Raw genomic sequence first — 18,507 nt, forward strand, 5'->3', positions numbered from 1 at the left:
CTTGTCCATGTTCATCCTCAGACCAACTCGCTCGGAAGCTTTACTGAGGTCATCGAGCATCATACTCAAATCCTCCGTAGTCTCAGCCAAGATTACTATATCGTCCGTAAACCGAAGGCGAGTGATGTACTCGCCGTTTATGTTGATGCCAAGCCTTCTCCAGTCCAGAGTCTTGAAAACATCCTCCAATGCAGCGGTAAACAGTTTAGGAGAAATAACATCGCCTTGCCTGACTCCTCGCTGCAACGGAATAGGTTTCGAGTTCTGGTCCTGAAGTCGGACTGGCATAGTGCCGTTCTCGTACAAACACTTCAGCACTTCGATATAGCGGTAATCCACTTGGCACCTCTGGAGAGATTGTAGTACGGCCCAGGTTTCGATCGAATCGAAGGCTTTCTCTTAGTCCACAAACGCTAAGCAGAGAGGCAGGTTATACTCCTCAGTCTTCTGTATTACCTGACGGAGCGTATGGATGTGGTCTACGGTACTAAAGCCTCTTCGGAAACCGGCTTGTTCAGGAGGCTGGAAGTCATCTAGCCTGCGTGCGAGACGGTTCGTAATGACTCTTGAAAACAGCTTATAGACATGGCTCAGAAGTGAGATGGGTCGGTAGTTCTTGAGTAGGGCATTGTCACCCATTTTGAAGAACAACACCACCACACCTCTGTTCCATGCCTTAGGCGTTCTCCCTTCGAGTAAGATGGAGTCGAACAACTTCTGAAGGGCCATAAGGACGGGTTTACCACCCGCCTTCAGAAGTTCGGCTGTGATTCCGTCTTCACCGGGTGCCTTATTGTTTTTGAGCTGTTTGAGAGCCATTCTAATCTCGTACAGGCTGATGTCCAGGATGTCTTCGGTATAATGTCGGGTCAATCTAGCTCTAGGGTCTTCCGCCAGACCAACTTCGGGACTTTTAGTAGATGTGTATAGCTGTCCATAAAAGCTCTCTAGCTGTAGTACGGCCTAGTGAGAGATAGAGATCTCACCCAGGAGCTCGGGTCTGGATGAAACGATTCTACCATCCCCAGTTTTTAATTTGGCGAGCTGGCTTTGCCCAATAGACAGATCTCGTGCGAAAACTTTAGAGCCCTTATTCCGCTCGATGGCCTCTTCAATACGACTTGTATTGAATTGGCGCAGATCACGGGTAAGGGACTTAGAGATCAATGTGATACCATAAATGAATTCAGCACTCCTGATTAATACGAAAACGATGCCAAACACGGCCTAGCAGCTTCACTGATGTAGATATCAAGATAAAATTGAGGGCCCTAAATAAACTTTCAAGAGAGGGTATCCCGAAAACTTTTCAAGATATCGAAAAACTTGTTACAATTAAACTTGTAGCAAATTTTATCAGCTTTCGGTTTGTTTAAGTAATCATGTCGCTCAGACTCAAAGTTTCCAAGATATAAGTAATAAACCGAAAAATTTGACCTTCTAACCCCCCACTCACCGGCATAGGGGCTACTGCCGGGGACTTTTGATATGTTCACTTCCTAACTATTAAGTCCAAACAAAGTTACGGAGTCAAAAATTGTGTCCATCATTTCCCTCTATACCTTCTTATTGCTTGGCCTACGAGTGAAACAAAAATTTCTTCACCATACCAACACAAGGAAAATACTAACTGTAAAATATGAAACAAAATCAAAGCAAATCAATTTAAAATTAATGTTAGTAAATATTTATCATTCTAAATCAGCATCTAAAAGTCAATTCTACCAGCCAACATAAGAAAACAACTCGAAATTTGCATTTGATTACTTTGCCCCACATGTGGATAAAATGCAATTTTCTTATTAGTTTTGAACAATCAAGAGAGCCTTTACCAGCTGGCGTGGTAAAAAATAACTTAGAGTTAACTCTGATCACACTTTGCAAATAAGAAAATGTGACGTTAATGTTGGCACTTACACAATCTGTTGTTTGTCGGTACGGATGCAAAGGGGTGAGCTTCGTCTGACTCACAGTTTTTTTTTATACTGCTGCTATTATTATATATATTAGGTATATATTATTATAAGGTGATTATTATTTGTCAATTCTACATAAAAAGTGACCGTTTTAATACCAATTATTTCACTTTTTTTTCAGTCGAGCCGACACTATCCAATATAGATAAACTGGAATCAAATCTAGATCTATTAAAAAAAGACATTGAACAAATGATGTCACCTGGAAGTTCAAAAGGGGTGACTACCACATCCGCAGCGAGCAGCTCGTCGAGCTCAGAGTCAGGCTCGTCTGAGAGTGCCGCTGCGGCCTCTTCAAGTTCTAGTGGTGACGATAAGGGGAAGGGATCAGGAGATAGTGTTGCCGCTGCTAGTGCCGCATCGAGCTCAGGTGGAGACGATAAGGGAAAAGGGTCAGATGGCAGCGCAGCCGTTACCACCGTTACCACTGTGACCTCTACTAGTAGTTCTAGCGGAGACGATAAGGGTACAGGATCCGATGATAGTGCTGTTGCTGTAGCTAGTGCGGCCTCTAGTTCAGGTGGAGACGACAAGGGCTCAGGTGGAAGTGCAGCCGCTGCCAGTGCGGCCTCTAGTTCAGGCGGAGACGATAAGGGAAAAGGGTCAGATGGCAGCGCAGCCGTTACCACCGTTACCACTGTGGCCTCGACTAGTACTTCTAGCGGAGACGATAAGGGTAAAGGATCCGATGATAGTGCTGTTGCTGTAGCTAGTGCGGCCTCTAGTTCAGGTGGAGACGACAAGGGCTCAGGTGGAAGTGCAGCCGCTGCCAGTGCGGCCTCTAGTTCAGGCGGAGACGATAAGGGAATAGGGTCAGGTGGCAGCGCAGCCGCTACCACCGTTACCACTATGGCCTCGACGAGTACTTCTAGCGGAGATGATAAGGGTAAAGGATCCGATGATAGTGCTGTTGCTGTAGCTAGTGCGGCCTCTAGTTCAGGTGGAGACGACAAGGGCTCAGGTGGAAGTGCCGCCGCTGCCAGTGCGGCCTCTAGTTCAGGCGGAGACGATAAGGGAAAAGGGTCAGGTGGCAGCGCACCCGTTACCACCGTTACCACTGTGGCCTCGACTAGTAGTTCTAGCGGAGACGATAAGGGTACAGGATCCGTGGATAGTGCTGTTGCTGTAGCTAGTGCGGCCTCTAGTTCAGGTGGAGACGACAAGGGTTCAGGTGGAAGTGCAGCCGCTGCCAGTGCGGCCTCTAGTTCAAGCGGAGACGATAAGGGAAAAGGGTCAGATGGCAGCGCAGCCGTTACCACCGTTACCACTGTAGCCTCGACTAGTACTTCTAGCGGAGACGATAAGGGTAAAGGATCCGATGATAGTGCTGTTGCTGTAGCTAGTGCGGCCTCTAGTTCAGGTGGAGACGACAAGGGTTCAGGTGGAAGTGCAGCCGCTGCGAGTGCGGCCTCTAGTTCAGGCGGAGACGATAAGGGAAAAGAATCAGATGGCAGCGCAGCCGTTACCACCGTTACCACTGTGGCCTCGACTAGTACTTCTAGCGGAGACGATAAGGGTACAGGATCCGATGATAGTGCTGTTGCTGTAGCTAGTGCGACCTCTAGTTCAGGTGGAGACGACAAGGGCTCAGGTGGAAGTGCAGCCGCTGCCAGTGCCGCCTCTAGTTCAGGCGGAGATGATAAGGGAAAAGGGTCAGATGGCAGCGCAGCCGTTACCACCGTTACCACTGTAGCCTCGACTAGTACTTCTAGCGAAGACGATAAGAGTAAAGGATCCGATGATAGTGCTGTTGCTGTAGCTAGTGCGGCCTCTAGTTCAGGTGGAGACGACAAGGGCTCAGGTGGAAGTGCAGCCGCTGCCAGTGCGGCCTCTAGTTCAGGCGGAGACGATAAGGGAAAAGGGTCAGATGGCAGCGCAGCCGTTACCACCGTTACCACTGTGGCCTCGACTAGTACTTCTAGCGGAGACGATAAGGGTAAAGGATCCGATGATAGTGCTGTTGCTGTAGCTAGTGCGGCCTCTAGTTCAGGTGGAGACGACAAGGGCTCAGGTGGAAGTGCAGCCGCTGCCAGTGCGGCCTCTAGTTCAGGCGGAGACGATAAGGGAATAGGGTCAGGTGGCAGCGCAGCCGCTACCACCGTTACCACTGTGGCCTCGACGAGTACTTCTAGCGGAGATGATAAGGGTAAAGGATCCGATGATAGTGCTGTTGCTGTAGCTAGTGCGGCCTCTAGTTCAGGTGGAGACGACAAGGGCTCAGGTGGAAGTGCAGCCGCTGGCAGTGCGGCCTCTAGTTCAGGCGGAGACGATAAGGGAAAAGGGTCAGAGGGCAGCGCAGCCGTTACCACCGTTACCACTGTGACCTCTAGTGCAAGCGGAGACGATAATGGAAAAGGATCAGATGACAGTGTAGCCACTGCCAGTGCGGCCGCTAGTTCAAATGGAGGTGGCAAAGGAGAAGGATCGGGAGGCAGTGCAGCCGCTGCCAGTTCAAGCTCTACCGCAATCGGAAAAAGATCTGGTGCATCATTTGGTACGTTTCGTTCAGCTTGTCATACATATTAGCTTATCTTTGGTTATTGCATTTTTTTTATCTTGTGTTTATTTTAAACACATACAGTCGCCATCAGATATATCGGAGCGGTCGAGGTGCTCAAAAATATATGCACACGCCTTGACTATAGAGGCGTGTTCTGATATTTGTGAGCGCCTTGGCTACTCCGATATATATGATGGCGCCTGTACATTGAATTTGGAATAAGAGAAATTAGAGACAGATTACCAAATATGACAGACTGTCAGGATTTGACATACCTATAACCAAATATTTAACGAAAGTTCATTTTACTATAATGTTTATTTATTCTCTTTATTTATTTTTCGTCTTAAGTTAGGTTTGTTATAATATGAATATAAAAGTAAAATATAAAAACACTTACAAAACAATAAAAAATACATATAAACACATTATAAAAAACCTAACCTAGGGTGCCGCCGGCAGCGGGGCTTGGCCCAAGCTGCCGGTGGTCAGGGCCGCAGAGTGAGGAACCGACGTACTATACGCGCCGTGTCCAAAATTACCGCCTTCTGCATCTCACCCTTGATCCAACCACCCAGCGAGAGTCTCTCTAGGTGTTGGTCGAGACTCTTTGCTATGAGACCGTTCGCTGACACGACTATCGGAACAATGATAGTCGAGTCAACATCCCACATGGCGGTAATCTCATGAGCTAAGTCTAGGTACTTGCTGGACTTGTCCTTCTCGGCCTTCACGAGATTCTCATCATGGGGGATGGTGACGTCGGCGAGCACGGCCCGGCGCTGCGATCGGTCTACATTAATACATTATGTATGTAAAATAAGGCATTTAATTACATAAAAGATATATTATACAGTGCTACTACTTAACTAAATTAATAACTAGCTTAAATCTAAAATAGGCCCTTGAGGCGTTTTACCATACAAATAATGTACTTAAACATAAGTATATTGTAGTCCTCAAGTACATTATGGTGTTTGTGTTTTGGGTGGTAAATGGGTAGCAAATATAGCAAATTTCATATTTGCTATATTTGCTATATAGATGATACAGACTTCGTACATCTACCTTCTAATGTTGTAATGTTCTAATGTAATGTTGTATTAACAGAGTTATGTCCGAAAAAGTAAAATTCGTGTCAACTCTCCTTGGTCTCCCCTAATTGGTTACTTTACCAACGTATTTTTATAGGTATGCCGGTGAATTATAATGCTGCTTATCCTGTCGTGGCTTACAATGGTAATAATAATACGAATTACATTATAGTGGTTTAATGAAGCGATGTTGGTTTTCTGTAACTTTCTAATAAAATTAATTTATGTATTTTCCGTCATAAAATTGTAATATCTCTAGCTAGAACACAATAATAATAAATTATAATGATTATTTATTATTATTGTGTTTAGAAATTAACCTATTGTTTAGTTCACTTTAGGTATTTACATGAGTATTTAAAAATAAATTTATAAGTATATTTATTTTTCTTGGAGAATAAGATAAGAATAATAATAAGAATCCTGACTCTAACCGTAAAATAACTAAAACTAAAACATGTATTTGATGGCCAATATTCATCTTTTTAGAGGTCTGCATCAAAAAAAGTAAAAAGGAACCCTTAGGCCCCATTCGCACGGCAGCTTTTTCAACGCGCGTTAAAAAAGCGTTTGAATGACACAAATGGATAACCATGTATCTATTCACACGACAGCGGTGGCGTTTTTTATCAAGCGTTGTTGGATTTTCGACTTTAAGCCTTGGTCGTTAAATCGAATTTAGAGTGCGGACAGATTCAAGCGCTTTTTTAACGCGCGTTGAAAAAGCTGTCGTGCCACTGGGAGCTTATAGTGTGGCGTCCGTCTTTTTGTCACATTGCTAAATATCTCAAGAACTACTTAGGTACAACATCGATTTGAAATTTGAGGTAGTTATGAAAAGCTTGTTACACCTTCCTAAATTTGGTAACTGACAAGAGAGACGCCGCAATACGTAAGAAACGATAGGATATAATCTCTTGTCGTGTCACACGTACTGCAGCGTGTCACTTGTCAGTTACTAAATTCAGAAAGATGTAACAAACTCTTTACCCAGACGCGTCGAAAGTATTTTTTTTTTAATTTACAGGCTATCCAGTTTATAAGCACTATGTCACACCAGTCACTGCTAGAAAGGGCTGCAATTGCATACGTAAAATGGTAAATATGCCAAGAACATTCGAGACTTTATAAATTAACTTATGATATAACCCTTATTTATAAACGCGCTACAAACCTCCATTAGCTAATAATCGTTTGTCCTTATCTGTCATTTTGACTTATGTATTTGTAAGAAAGGGATAAAACATAATTTAACTAAATCAGGCACGTAAAGTTTTATGAATAAGGGGGTAAGTATTTCCTGCATGCACCTTAATAGTACATACATTGTGATACAAGTGTGCAAGGATTAAAATGTACCTACCTAATACTAGGTTATAACGGCCTCCTAGCCTAGTCGGTAGTGACCCTGCCTACGAAGCAGGAGGTCCCGGGTTCGAATCCTGGTAAGGGCATTTATTTGTGTGTACAGCACAAATATTTGTTCCTGAGTTATGGATGTTTTCTATGTATATAAGTATTAATATATATGTGTATTTTATATATCGTCGTCTAGTACCCACAACACAAGCCAAGACTGACATTAGATTGTAATTTTTGAATTGTCAGCCTGGTAAAGGATTAGTATTTTTTTCCCGTAAAGTATCGTTGAATATTCGTTCGCCAGTCCTGAGGTAATTTTTGCTAGAACCACGCAACACAAAACCACACCAAACATTTGGAGTAGTAATAGTCATTAGGATTATGCACCAACAAAAAATCTAAGTAAGTTTTTCCTAAAAGAATACTGTTTATAATTTCCATTTTTACAATGTTCCGCATAGAAAACTGTTCTCAACAATTTGTAGCATTTATCTCGCTAAAAGCCAACTTGCATTGAATAATATAAGAAAATTTAATAAGATTCTTCCAGGCTGAACTCGAGAGTACTTATATAACAAATGTTACTAATTTATTTATCAATTCGGAAAATAAAGCTACAGATCCTATATTGCGGACATAGGTATGCATACTGTTACATAATAAATAGGATAGATGTCAAAATGTCAATTATGTGTTTCACTTCAGAAGCCAAAGGTATAACAACTACAAATTCAGCCTTAGATACTTAGGTACCTACTTGAAATACCAACCACTTACTTACATAGTTACTTATATAGTTACATAGGTACTTATATAGTTATATATAAGTACCAGCATATTATTTCATAGAAAATTATGCCAAGGAGTAATGGTTCAGTCGATTGTGTACTCAGCAATTAACTTTTCCTATATTACTAGTATCTAGTGCGCTAAATTACCCTAAGGCAGCATGATTTTGACTTCCTCTTTACTGCTTTGTCGATAATGTTGTTCTATTTACCCTAATGAGCTTACTGTGGGACTAGGTCGATCTGTGTAAAAAATGTCCTATAATATATATAATATTATTAAAAATATTAATATTAATTAAATAGAGTCCGTCTAAGCTAACTCACCGCACCAGTAGGCCTAGCACATGATTGGCGCGACAGTATCTCGCGGCGACATAGACTACCCGTCCCTTATTTATTAACATAGTAAAGTTAGAAAAAGACGTTGTAAGAATGATATCAAATCGACAACAATTTGCAACAGCGAATCGGTCTTCAGTGCTCGCCAAAATGATAAACCGTCGGAATTTAAGTAATTAATTAATCTTTATAGGTACTGACAAACAGTAGTTAGGTATGGCCACCTACTAAATAACTTTTGTACATCTATTAGATTTATACTAAATAAGTGTTTTCTTTCACTTTCAGTCACCAAAATACTTCAACTGAAGATGAAGCACAACAACGTATCAACGCCAGTACAACAAAAAGTGATGGACACGATTCATCCAAAAGTGATTAAAATAATAACTTTATTGAGCAAAACGAAAACATGTAAAAAAAATATTTCTGATGTTTAGAATAATTTTTCCTGTCTTTTATCAAACAATTTTATAATTATTTTTTATATTTTAATATGTGTTTTTTCTTTATATGTGACATTTATGTATATTTTTTCCTTTTAACTAATATAATTAAATTCACTTGCATGTGTAGAATAGTACCTAAACAGTTTCGTTATTTTGTTTTAATAAAATCTTAATATATAACGACGAGTGTAGAATGGGATACGAAAAACCTTTGTTAGATCGGCAGGATCATCTTCTACCGTTGCACTTGTATTTTCATGAAAATCCCTATTTGAGGGTAGATTCACAAGTGGGCGATAAAATAATAACACGTCGAGATAGCCGATAGTTGGTTTTAATTAACAGTATCGATTACACATCAAAATAACTTAAGATCACTTCGATTTAAATGGATTACTAAAATCAGTTATAAAGAAACGTGGCGATCCCAGAGATGACGTCACGTCACCACCGCTCTGCTCGATCGCCTCAATCATAATGACCACCATCATGGTATAATAATATACTCCGCCTGGTACTCTATTCCGAGATTCGCGTATGACCTAACTGACACGGGCCTACGTCATCATGCTGTTTACAGGTTCTCAAACTTTAAAATGTGGGAGAATTTTAACCAACGGTGAAAATTATTTTAACGGCATTAATTTTAAGTTATTCATGTAGAAACATAGTAAAATACAACAAATCTAATGTATTAAATTAAACTTTATTTATCTATACAAGACAAACGTTTGAAAAACTAATTCACAGTTACACATTAATTACCAAGCTTACGGCGTGAAAAGTTTGGAAAACACTGCGACTGCTGACACTGAGCGAGAAGGAAATAACAATTAACACGCGTTCGACAAGGATGACGGTCAGGGCATGAAGTTATCTAGATCCGAATTGTCAAATGTGACAGCGCTATCCTGTGTTGTCAGTAGTGTAAACAGAATTACCCGAACGTCTGAAATTTCTGTCGTGAATCGGAAGATATTGCTAACGAATAATTAAAAATGACGTTTTATTGTAAAATTTAAGATAAAATACATATTAATGAAAATTATAATATTATAAAGAAATATTTTAACTTATTAACCATAGGTATAATGTACCCATGTAACATGTTATGTTGAAATAAAGTGGCAATGTTATTATGACGTAGGCCCGTGTCACTCTGGGAATAGAAGACCATGTTTTATTAGACCATGGTGGTCATCCTTGTCGAACGCGTGTTAATTGTTATTTCCTTCTCGCTCAGTGTCAGCAGTCGCAGTGTTTTCCAAACTTTTCACGTCGTAAGCTTGGTAATTAATGTGTAACTGTGAATTAGTTTTTCAAACGTTTGTCTTGTATAGATAAATAAAGTTTAATTTAATACATTAGATTTGTTGTATTTTACTATGTTTCTACATGAATAACTTAAAATGAATGCCGTTAAAATAATTTTCACCGTTGGTTAAAATTCTCCCACATTTTAAAGTTTGAGAACCTGTAAACAGCATGATGACGTAGGCCCGTGTCAGTTAGGTCATAAGGTAAGTACCCCTATTAACGAGCCCATTAAAATCGGCACTGATTACCGCGGTAAGTACAAAAAGGCGTTTTATAAGAAAGCCTATTGACTTTTTTTAAATTGAAGTACACACAAATAAAGCCTTCTCTATTGACTGTCGAATAAGTATAGCACTAGTAAAGAAACACAAAGTGAACCATTCGAAAATCGTAAACTAACTCATCGGGGGCGCAGGATTTGAATGCTCCATACTAACGCGCAACACCTCAAGTAAGCAAACGCGTATTTTATGTAGTGATTTTCATAGTAATGGTGAATATTATAGAAAGACTAAGACTTTATAACAATTCTTAATTATGATATTTATGGTTCCCACATACTCAATTTGTCAATATTTGCTTGCCAATAGTAAAAAATAGGAATTTCTAAACCTCGGTGTTGGGTTCCATTTTTTGGTGAGGTTCCTAATTTCGAGGTATACCTCGGTAATAGCGGAAACGGTATTTTAAGTTCGAAGGGTTGTATATTCATATGTAAATACACATTTCCTTAACTCTTGATGTTATTGAAATATTTAACCATCTATAAAGCTAAAGAGCTATTAACGTGGTATGAAATCTATTCAAGAACTCTTAATTTTGGCTACAGTTTTAAGCACTTAACTGGAGGTTTTCTTAGAAACCATTATATGAGAATCTTGTTTAAATATTGATATAAAAACAAAAGCATGGCTGTCAAGTCTGTTTTATACTATGTTTTGTAATATTTAGAATCTTCCATTTTTATTGTGTTCAAAATATACACGATCTCTATTTATTTTTATTACTCGTAAATGAGTTTTACAATAATGTGAAATAAACCGTTTAGCGATGGTTACAAAACACGTCACTCGGTAATAAGATGTATGGGAACCTAATACCGATCCACCTACAACTTTGGTAGGAAATAAATAGGTTAATACTTAATATAATTATTATAAAACCTATTGTATTATTTTAATTATTAGAACATATAATACACCAACATACAATATTAATTTATTTTCATATTTGAGTTCACATATATTTTGTATGGCCATTTATTTGTGTGATGAACACAGATATTTGTTCCTAAGTCATGGGTGTTTTCTATGTATATTAGTACGTATTTATCTATATAAGTATGTATATCGTCACCTAGTATCCATACTATCCAATCTATCCATAGTACAAGCTTTGCATAGTTTGAGGCTATATTGATCTGTGTTAGATGTCCTCTTATATAGACCGACTTTTTAATTTCTACAATTTCTTGTCGGTCTATATTTATTTATTTTATGTAGATACTCGTATACAGCATGTATTTTTGATACGACCACATATCTATTATCTAACTGTAGTTAGTAGGTGTAGGCTCAAAGGAATTAATATTCATAATTATGTTTTACTAAAAATACTCTTGTTTCGTTAAAGAAAGACAAAAAAATAAATAAATTGAATCTTTTGATCGGAAATCAGATTAAATATAATACCAATGCCTACTATTTATTTAACTACTATTGTCAAATAAATATAAGTACTTAGGTATATAAATAAGGAACTCAAAATGCGATGGGTTTATTTACCCTCGTAAAAAGGAACTCTTATCCGCGGTATTTGGGTAACAATTATCAATTACCACGGTAATAGGCGATTTCGACGTTTTGGTTTTAATAATTATTTTTTTCTATATAATTGGCCAAAACAAGTCCAAAAACGAATGAAATATAAATTTCGATATACAAACTATCATAAAAAAATATGTCTTTGTTCATACAGAGCCAGCTTATGCTTCATTTTTGGCTCTCTTTGTAAAAGTTGCTTAACCCCCTCGTTAATAGGGGTACTTACCTTACGCGAATCTCGGAATAGAGTACCAGGCGGAGTATATTATTATACCATGATGACCACTAGGCCGGTCATTCCGCCCTCTTTATACAGGGTGATTCAGGAGACGTGAGCAGGACTAACACTGCGCATATCGTTAATTATAAGCAACTGTTTTGTATCAGTATTAGCAAAGACATATGTAACTTCGTATAAGACGAATAAAGTCTAAGGAAAAAACGTGCCTCGGAATTCAAGTAAAAGTCATTCTCGAATAGATGCCGCACACACCTTTAGCCTATCCTCGGCTAGATGGCGTGACGACACCGTTTCATATTTATCAATTTTAACACATATATATCAGTGAATGAACATGGATCGAAATGATATAAAAATAATAAAATCATTTATCCATATATATACATTTTTTGATAACTTTATACGTTTTCATTTTGAGTTTTAGTCGTGTGTTGATAGATGGCAGTAAATTTACAGTGACTACAAAATTTACAATGACAGTACCCCTCTATACTATCTATTCTTTTTGGTATTAGTGAGGTTAACGTTAATTTTCTAGTCGTGTTGAAAAAAAAAGTTATTAATTTTTTTACGACATGCATGGTCACCGTAAAATTAGAATACTAAACTACCGATATTCTGTGTCAAATTGAATGTCATTACTGTCATCTCGGTCTGGTTACTTTTGAAAACTCGTATCTCACTCAAGTTTGACAGTTTATTTTCTTCGTACTCAAAATGTCATTACGGTTAAAGAGGTTTTATGTTTATTAATTAGGTCCTGTAGGGCGACCATGATTGTTGAGAATTAAATTTTCCCTCACCAAAAAGTAAAAAAATAGGAAAAAGTGTTGTTGTTTCTCCGAAATACGACGGTGATCGATCAATTATCAGTTACTGAGTGTGCAGGATTAGTCCTACTCACGTCTCATGAATCATCCTGTATAACAACCAACCACCTGTCACTGGCCAGGTGACAGCTCCGCAACGCCATCTCTGATTTCACCCAGGCAACTACCTGACATTTTTTAGGTTACAAATCGATAAATCATGGTTCACTCCGACACGGCCATCCTGCTTGTCACACGTCCTCGGGTGACTGCTCTGCAATAGCAATCAAAAACAAAGTACCTCTTACACGCTCGGCCCATTCTGACCACAAATAGGAAATAAAAATTAGCAAGGTTCACCATTACAATAAAGCAAATTGTATTTAAACACCAATATAACACACTTAACACACCTCCTTTAGTCATCATCTACAACCTGCATAACATTCGTAGGGACTCCTTCTACAATACATACACTCTCAACATATAACCAACCATCATTACTCACACGGTAATGAGATACCTTCTAAACTCAACAGTTGCCACAGCTAGAGTGTAGGCACTCACAACATATAATCAACCATCATTACTCACTCGGTAATGAGACAACTTCTACAGTCCAGCTGTGGCAGCTGTTGAGTTTAGAAGGTGTCCCATCCTGCCGATCTAACAACGGTTTTTCATATCCTATTTTTCTACTCACGATCTCCTGTTTACGCCATCTCTGATTACACCCAGGCAACTACCTGACGTTTCTTAGGTTACAAATCGATAAATCATGGTTCACTCCGACATATAAATAAATAAAATGTTTAATAGAAAAAAACTGACTTCTTAATACAGTTTGAAATGCCATACAAATTATTGGCTGGTATTTAATTGATCACCAGATATAGTATAATTAATCCATTTTGTCACCGTTTTCTAGTAGCATTTCGTTTCTGTAAGGGTCGCAGTTCTAACCTAACCTAACTCACTTCTCTAGTAGCATTTTGTTTCTGTAAGGGTCGCAGTTCTAACCTAACCCACTTCTCTGATAGCATTCGTTTCTGGAAGGGTCGCTGTTCTAACTAACCGGGTCCGGGTCCGTGTCCGTGTCCCAGTCCAAGTCGAAAGTCGTTGAAGAATTCCGTTCTGATCATCATCAGCAGTTCCACTTCATCAAAAGCGACAGTTTTTAAAGTAAATGTTTCATTTTCTGATGAAAATACATAAATCTCTATACACATGCCTTTAAGATTTGAGGAGTTCCGTCGATTCCTCATGGATCCTATCATCAGAACTCGAGCTTGACAAAAATATGTCTTAAAAACTTAACTTACTTAACAAACGTAACGTAGAGGACAAATCGCTAAACGTGAACTATGCGTCGTTGAAGAGTTCCATTCTGATCATCATCAGCAGTTCCGCTTCATCGAATGTTACTTTTTAAAATCTAAATGCTTGATTTGTTGATGAAAATATTAAAATCACTATATGTACCTATGCCTTTAACATTTGAGGAATTCCCTCGATTCCTCATGGATCCCACCATCAGAACTGCGTTTTGACAAAAACGGGACCAGTCTGTATGTATATACTTATAATTAAAAAAGTAATTTTCAAAATCGGTCCAGAAAGGCCGGAGATATCGAGCAACAAACATTAAAAAAAAATCTTGTCTATGATTCTGCTTATAAAATAAGTATTAAGTGTTTAAAAAAATCTTAACTAGTTAATACTTTTTTTTTTGAGTTCTGGTCATAATGCCACACAAGGTTCTTTGTTTGAAGCTCACGAAAGTGCATACCTATGAAATTATAGATAAAACACCAATTTTGGCCAAATACAGACCGTGATTTGAATATCAAAAGGTACCGTGAAAATTGTGCATCCAAGCCGAGAGGATAGAGCCGGTGACAAATTTGGGAAGATAAGCGTATTGCGAATACAAAGCAGATGGCGATGGCGTGCTCCATATAAACACACAACACACTCTACACAGATACAAAGAGATGGAGATGGGCTGCACCCGAAAACAAATCTAATTTGAAAATATATTATAACAAGGGTGAGCATAATATGGACTGAAAGTTTTTATTATGATATTTTTAAGTATAGGTACCTACTCAATTTCTCACTTCGATGTACATATTTACTATATTTGTATGGTTGATAAAATATAGTTTAATAATTTTACTTTACTAGACGAACAACTTGTACATATTATGTCGAATCGGTGTAAATATATTTCGTCAACTAGGTGTAGGTACATTATGTAAAATGCAGGTACATAGTATTGTGTACTAATTGTACCTACTTGTATGTACGTAACATTACGCACACGAGATCTGAGGTAGGTACGGTATGGAAAAAAATCTGCGACCATCACATGGGCATGGGGTATATTCCCCGCTTCCTCGGCCACTAAATCCTTGGAGTACGCATTCACACTGTGATTGCCTTAGAATAAATATACTTATATACATACTTACTTCTAAACACAGTTCTACTTATAAACACAGTTCTTACTTCTGTAAATACTAACCAAATAAAAATTAAATTACGTCACATGACGAGAACTAAAAAATCTGATTTTTTTCGCCACGAAGGTAATCTGCAAATCAAAGACACGACACGTCCATATATTTTGACGTAAAAAGTAACTTATCTTCAAGGATTTCGTTCAGAAGGTGAAATGGATCATGTGACACGATGAAAGAGGCTACCGTCGCATCTGTGAACGCAAATCTAATTTTGTTTCATATGTGACCTTGTTACTTTTTCTCGAGACAAACTAAAAAAAAAACCAGTCAAGTGCGAGTCGGACTCGCGTTCCAAGGGTTCCGTACATAAGTCCGACTCACGCTTGACTGCATATTTCTAATAGGTTTTCCTGTCATCTACAGGTAAAGTACTATTTTGTGTATTTTTTTCAAAATTTTAGACTCAGTAGTTTCAGAGATAAAGGGGGGGAATGGTCGGACAGACAGACAGACGCACGAGTGATCCTATAAGGGTTCCGTTTTTTCCTTTTGAGGTACGGAACCCTATTTAGCTTAAGTAACGTACTTAACTACAGGTTTTAAGTTAAAAAATTATATTACGTAACGTAAATTAAAGGTAGTAGTTCGTAGCTAAAATTGTAATTTCCATATTATTTCGTTGAAATCTCTTTAGTTTTCTAATATTTGTGTGTTTATTGTGCTAACTAAACTTAATTGTTAGAATAACTTAAAGAACATGAGTGATGAAGAAGGATTTAATATCTTTCAGGTGGTGGTAATCCCATAGGATGTATTCAGTGTTGCGGTGAAAAATTACATATTATGTAAGTGCAAAACAAGATCAATTTTTTTTAAAGCCTATGATTCCTTTGCTACGCTCAGGATTCTAAATTATAGCCTATTTCGCTTGTACTTTGGAGTCCAAATAAGCACTCGACGAAATATCGAACACTGGTTTCTTGTTACTCAAATAACAATTTTCCGACCAGGTTAAGTATTTATATTTTATTGGCCTTAGTTTTTTGATCGAATAAACAATTTGCCACTTTACCTAGCAACTTGCAATATTAAGAAGCGTGGAAAATTAAAAACAAATTTGTATTCATTACCCCTATATTTATTTACACACTGTATAAAGTTTTCCTGACATTTAATCATTATATAAATTATTGCCTTAGATTCATCAAATATTCTTAATTAGCTAAAGTAATAACTCTCCATTAAAATTAATAGTAGGAGATCCCACATATGGTCGACCTTCACCAATCTGTCTGATGGATGAAACTATGAAAATATGAAAGAAAATATGTTCCAGAACATAAATAAATAGGGTTGCCTAAATAAATATGATCAAGGCTATTTTTAATAAATTTATGAAAAAAAATTTTTTTCGGCAAATTTCACCGATTTGTCTGACGAACGAAATAAGTTTCAATGGAAAGTATACAACTTGTACAATATAAATCAACTAGGTTGCCTATCTTTTTCCGGTCACTATTATGTGGTTGCCGTGTTTAAAGAGGTGATTTTATATCGATAATTGCACTCATCTGTCTGACGCTTGAATTATACATCAAAATGATGGTAATTTTATTGCAAATACAATGGTATAGGGTTGCCTGCGAAAATCCGGTCACAAATAAGGGTTGCCAGGCTTTTAATTAAAATTAAATTAAAGAAGGGAAGACTTTTAGCGATAACTCATAAACGGCTTAACTGATCAAGTTTATTTTAATTTTATTTGATTGAGTTTTTTAAGCACAATTTTTATGATTTTTTTCATATTTTTTTGACAGATGGTTCAAAAGTTAGAAGGAAAAACCTTTTTTTTTTTTCTTTGTAAACGATTATTTTCGAAATGATTCACTTTATCAAGAAATGTTGTTTAAAGACTCCTATTTATTTTGAAAGGCCTTTCCAACAACATCCCACACCATAGGATTGTCACGAAAAAGTGTATATTTTCGGAAAGAATCGCTTTGAAAGAAACAAAATGTGTGTGTCAATTTTTTTATCGTTTCAACCTTATAGTGTGGGGTGTCGTTAGATAGGCCTTTCAAAATAAATAGGAGTCTTTAAACACATTGCATACGTCGTCGCTGACCCCTCCGCTCAAAGGGGGGCTGATGTAGCGTCTCCTCTAGCTGTCACTGTCAACGCCGTGCCATAATAATCTAACAGATGGCGTTAGGGAGCTAGAACGCACAAACTGCTAAGAAGATACTACGTCTAGAACGCAATTAGTATGTGAGACCTACATCGCGCTTACGGAGTTATAATGTCAGTTTCTATATATATAACTTCCGACCAACTCTCAATGGACTTCGGTCCCCAGGCTTAACACCCGCCTGGAGAGAGTACTCTCTATTGCCTCTCTACCTTCTACAACCTCTTTAAACACGGCAACCACATAATAGTGACCGGAAAAAGATAGGCAACCTAGTTGATTTATGTTGTACAAGTTGTATACTTTCCATTGAAACTTATTTCGTTCGTCAGACAAATCGGTGAAATTTGCCGAATAAAAATTTTTTTTCATAAATTTATTAAAAATAGCCTTGACCATATTTATTTAGGCAACCCTATTTATTTATGTTCTGGAACATATTTTCTTTCATATTTTCATAGTTTCATCCGTCAGACAGATTGGTGAAGGTCGACCATATATGTGGGATCTCCTACTATAATTAAAATGATGAATTTAGATTGCTATTTCTTATCACAGTTTCATAGGTACATAATTGTTTAAATTACAATGCGTAGTTCTAAGTTATACCTATACATTACACATAAACATATAAATGTGGAATGAGGCATATATATATTACAAATGTATAATTTCATTTCTTAAATAACATTTGTACAAATTCGTATTATATGGTCTTTTTTTGCTAGGCGATTTTCCTATCTTCTTAGGAAAAATCCTGGGTAGAAATATCTCGGATTTGCGGGACCTGCAAAAAATAACGTATAAATGTAAATATTGTGAATTCTGTACTTCTCATTCCATACGCCAATAGCGTATTCGTTTCTGGGAAAATTCAACTTAAAGTTGTGTAATATTATGATTTTTCAGACTTCTTTCAAATTTGAGAGAATTATTTTTATCATGTCTTCTGTAGGTACTACACGCATGAGCATGTGTAAAGTCGGCATAACGGTGATAGTGTTAAACAAATCGTCAATAGGATAAATACGGAAATACAGTGTGTAAGTCTAATACGGGCGATAAATTAAATCGGACATAGTATTAATTAGTGTAATCATGAAGTAAAAGGTTTTTTTAAGTTGCAGTTCATTACGAGCCCATAATTAATTTT

General features: G+C 37.7%; 2 protein-coding genes across 3 annotated transcripts in view; one reads left to right on the forward strand and one right to left on the reverse strand.

Annotated features, from left to right (window-relative positions):
* LOC134790076 (uncharacterized transmembrane protein DDB_G0289901-like) overlaps positions 1 to 5,606 on the forward strand; it is a 50,215-nt gene extending 44,609 nt beyond the window's left edge. The window contains exons 4-5 of the mRNA XM_063760877.1: positions 2,917 to 4,470; positions 5,587 to 5,606. Coding sequence (XP_063616947.1) covers positions 2,917 to 4,470; positions 5,587 to 5,606 — 1,574 coding nt within the window. The remainder of the gene's footprint in view (positions 1 to 2,916; positions 4,471 to 5,586) is intronic.
* Positions 5,607 to 17,913: 12,307 nt separating this feature from the next.
* LOC134797884 (uncharacterized) overlaps positions 17,914 to 18,507 on the reverse strand; it is a 51,301-nt gene continuing 50,707 nt past the window's right edge. Inside the window, exon 4 of one of the 2 annotated variants that reach the window (XM_063770236.1) lies at positions 17,914 to 18,141. In XM_063770236.1, coding sequence (XP_063626306.1) covers positions 18,092 to 18,141 — 50 coding nt within the window. In that variant the 3' untranslated portion in view covers positions 17,914 to 18,091. The remainder of the gene's footprint in view (positions 18,142 to 18,507) is intronic. The other variant, XM_063770243.1, reaches the window with a different exon arrangement.

This window comes from Cydia splendana, chromosome 1 (genome assembly GCF_910591565.1).
Source record: "Cydia splendana chromosome 1, ilCydSple1.2, whole genome shotgun sequence".
Classification (NCBI taxonomy): Eukaryota; Metazoa; Arthropoda; class Insecta; order Lepidoptera; family Tortricidae; genus Cydia; species Cydia splendana.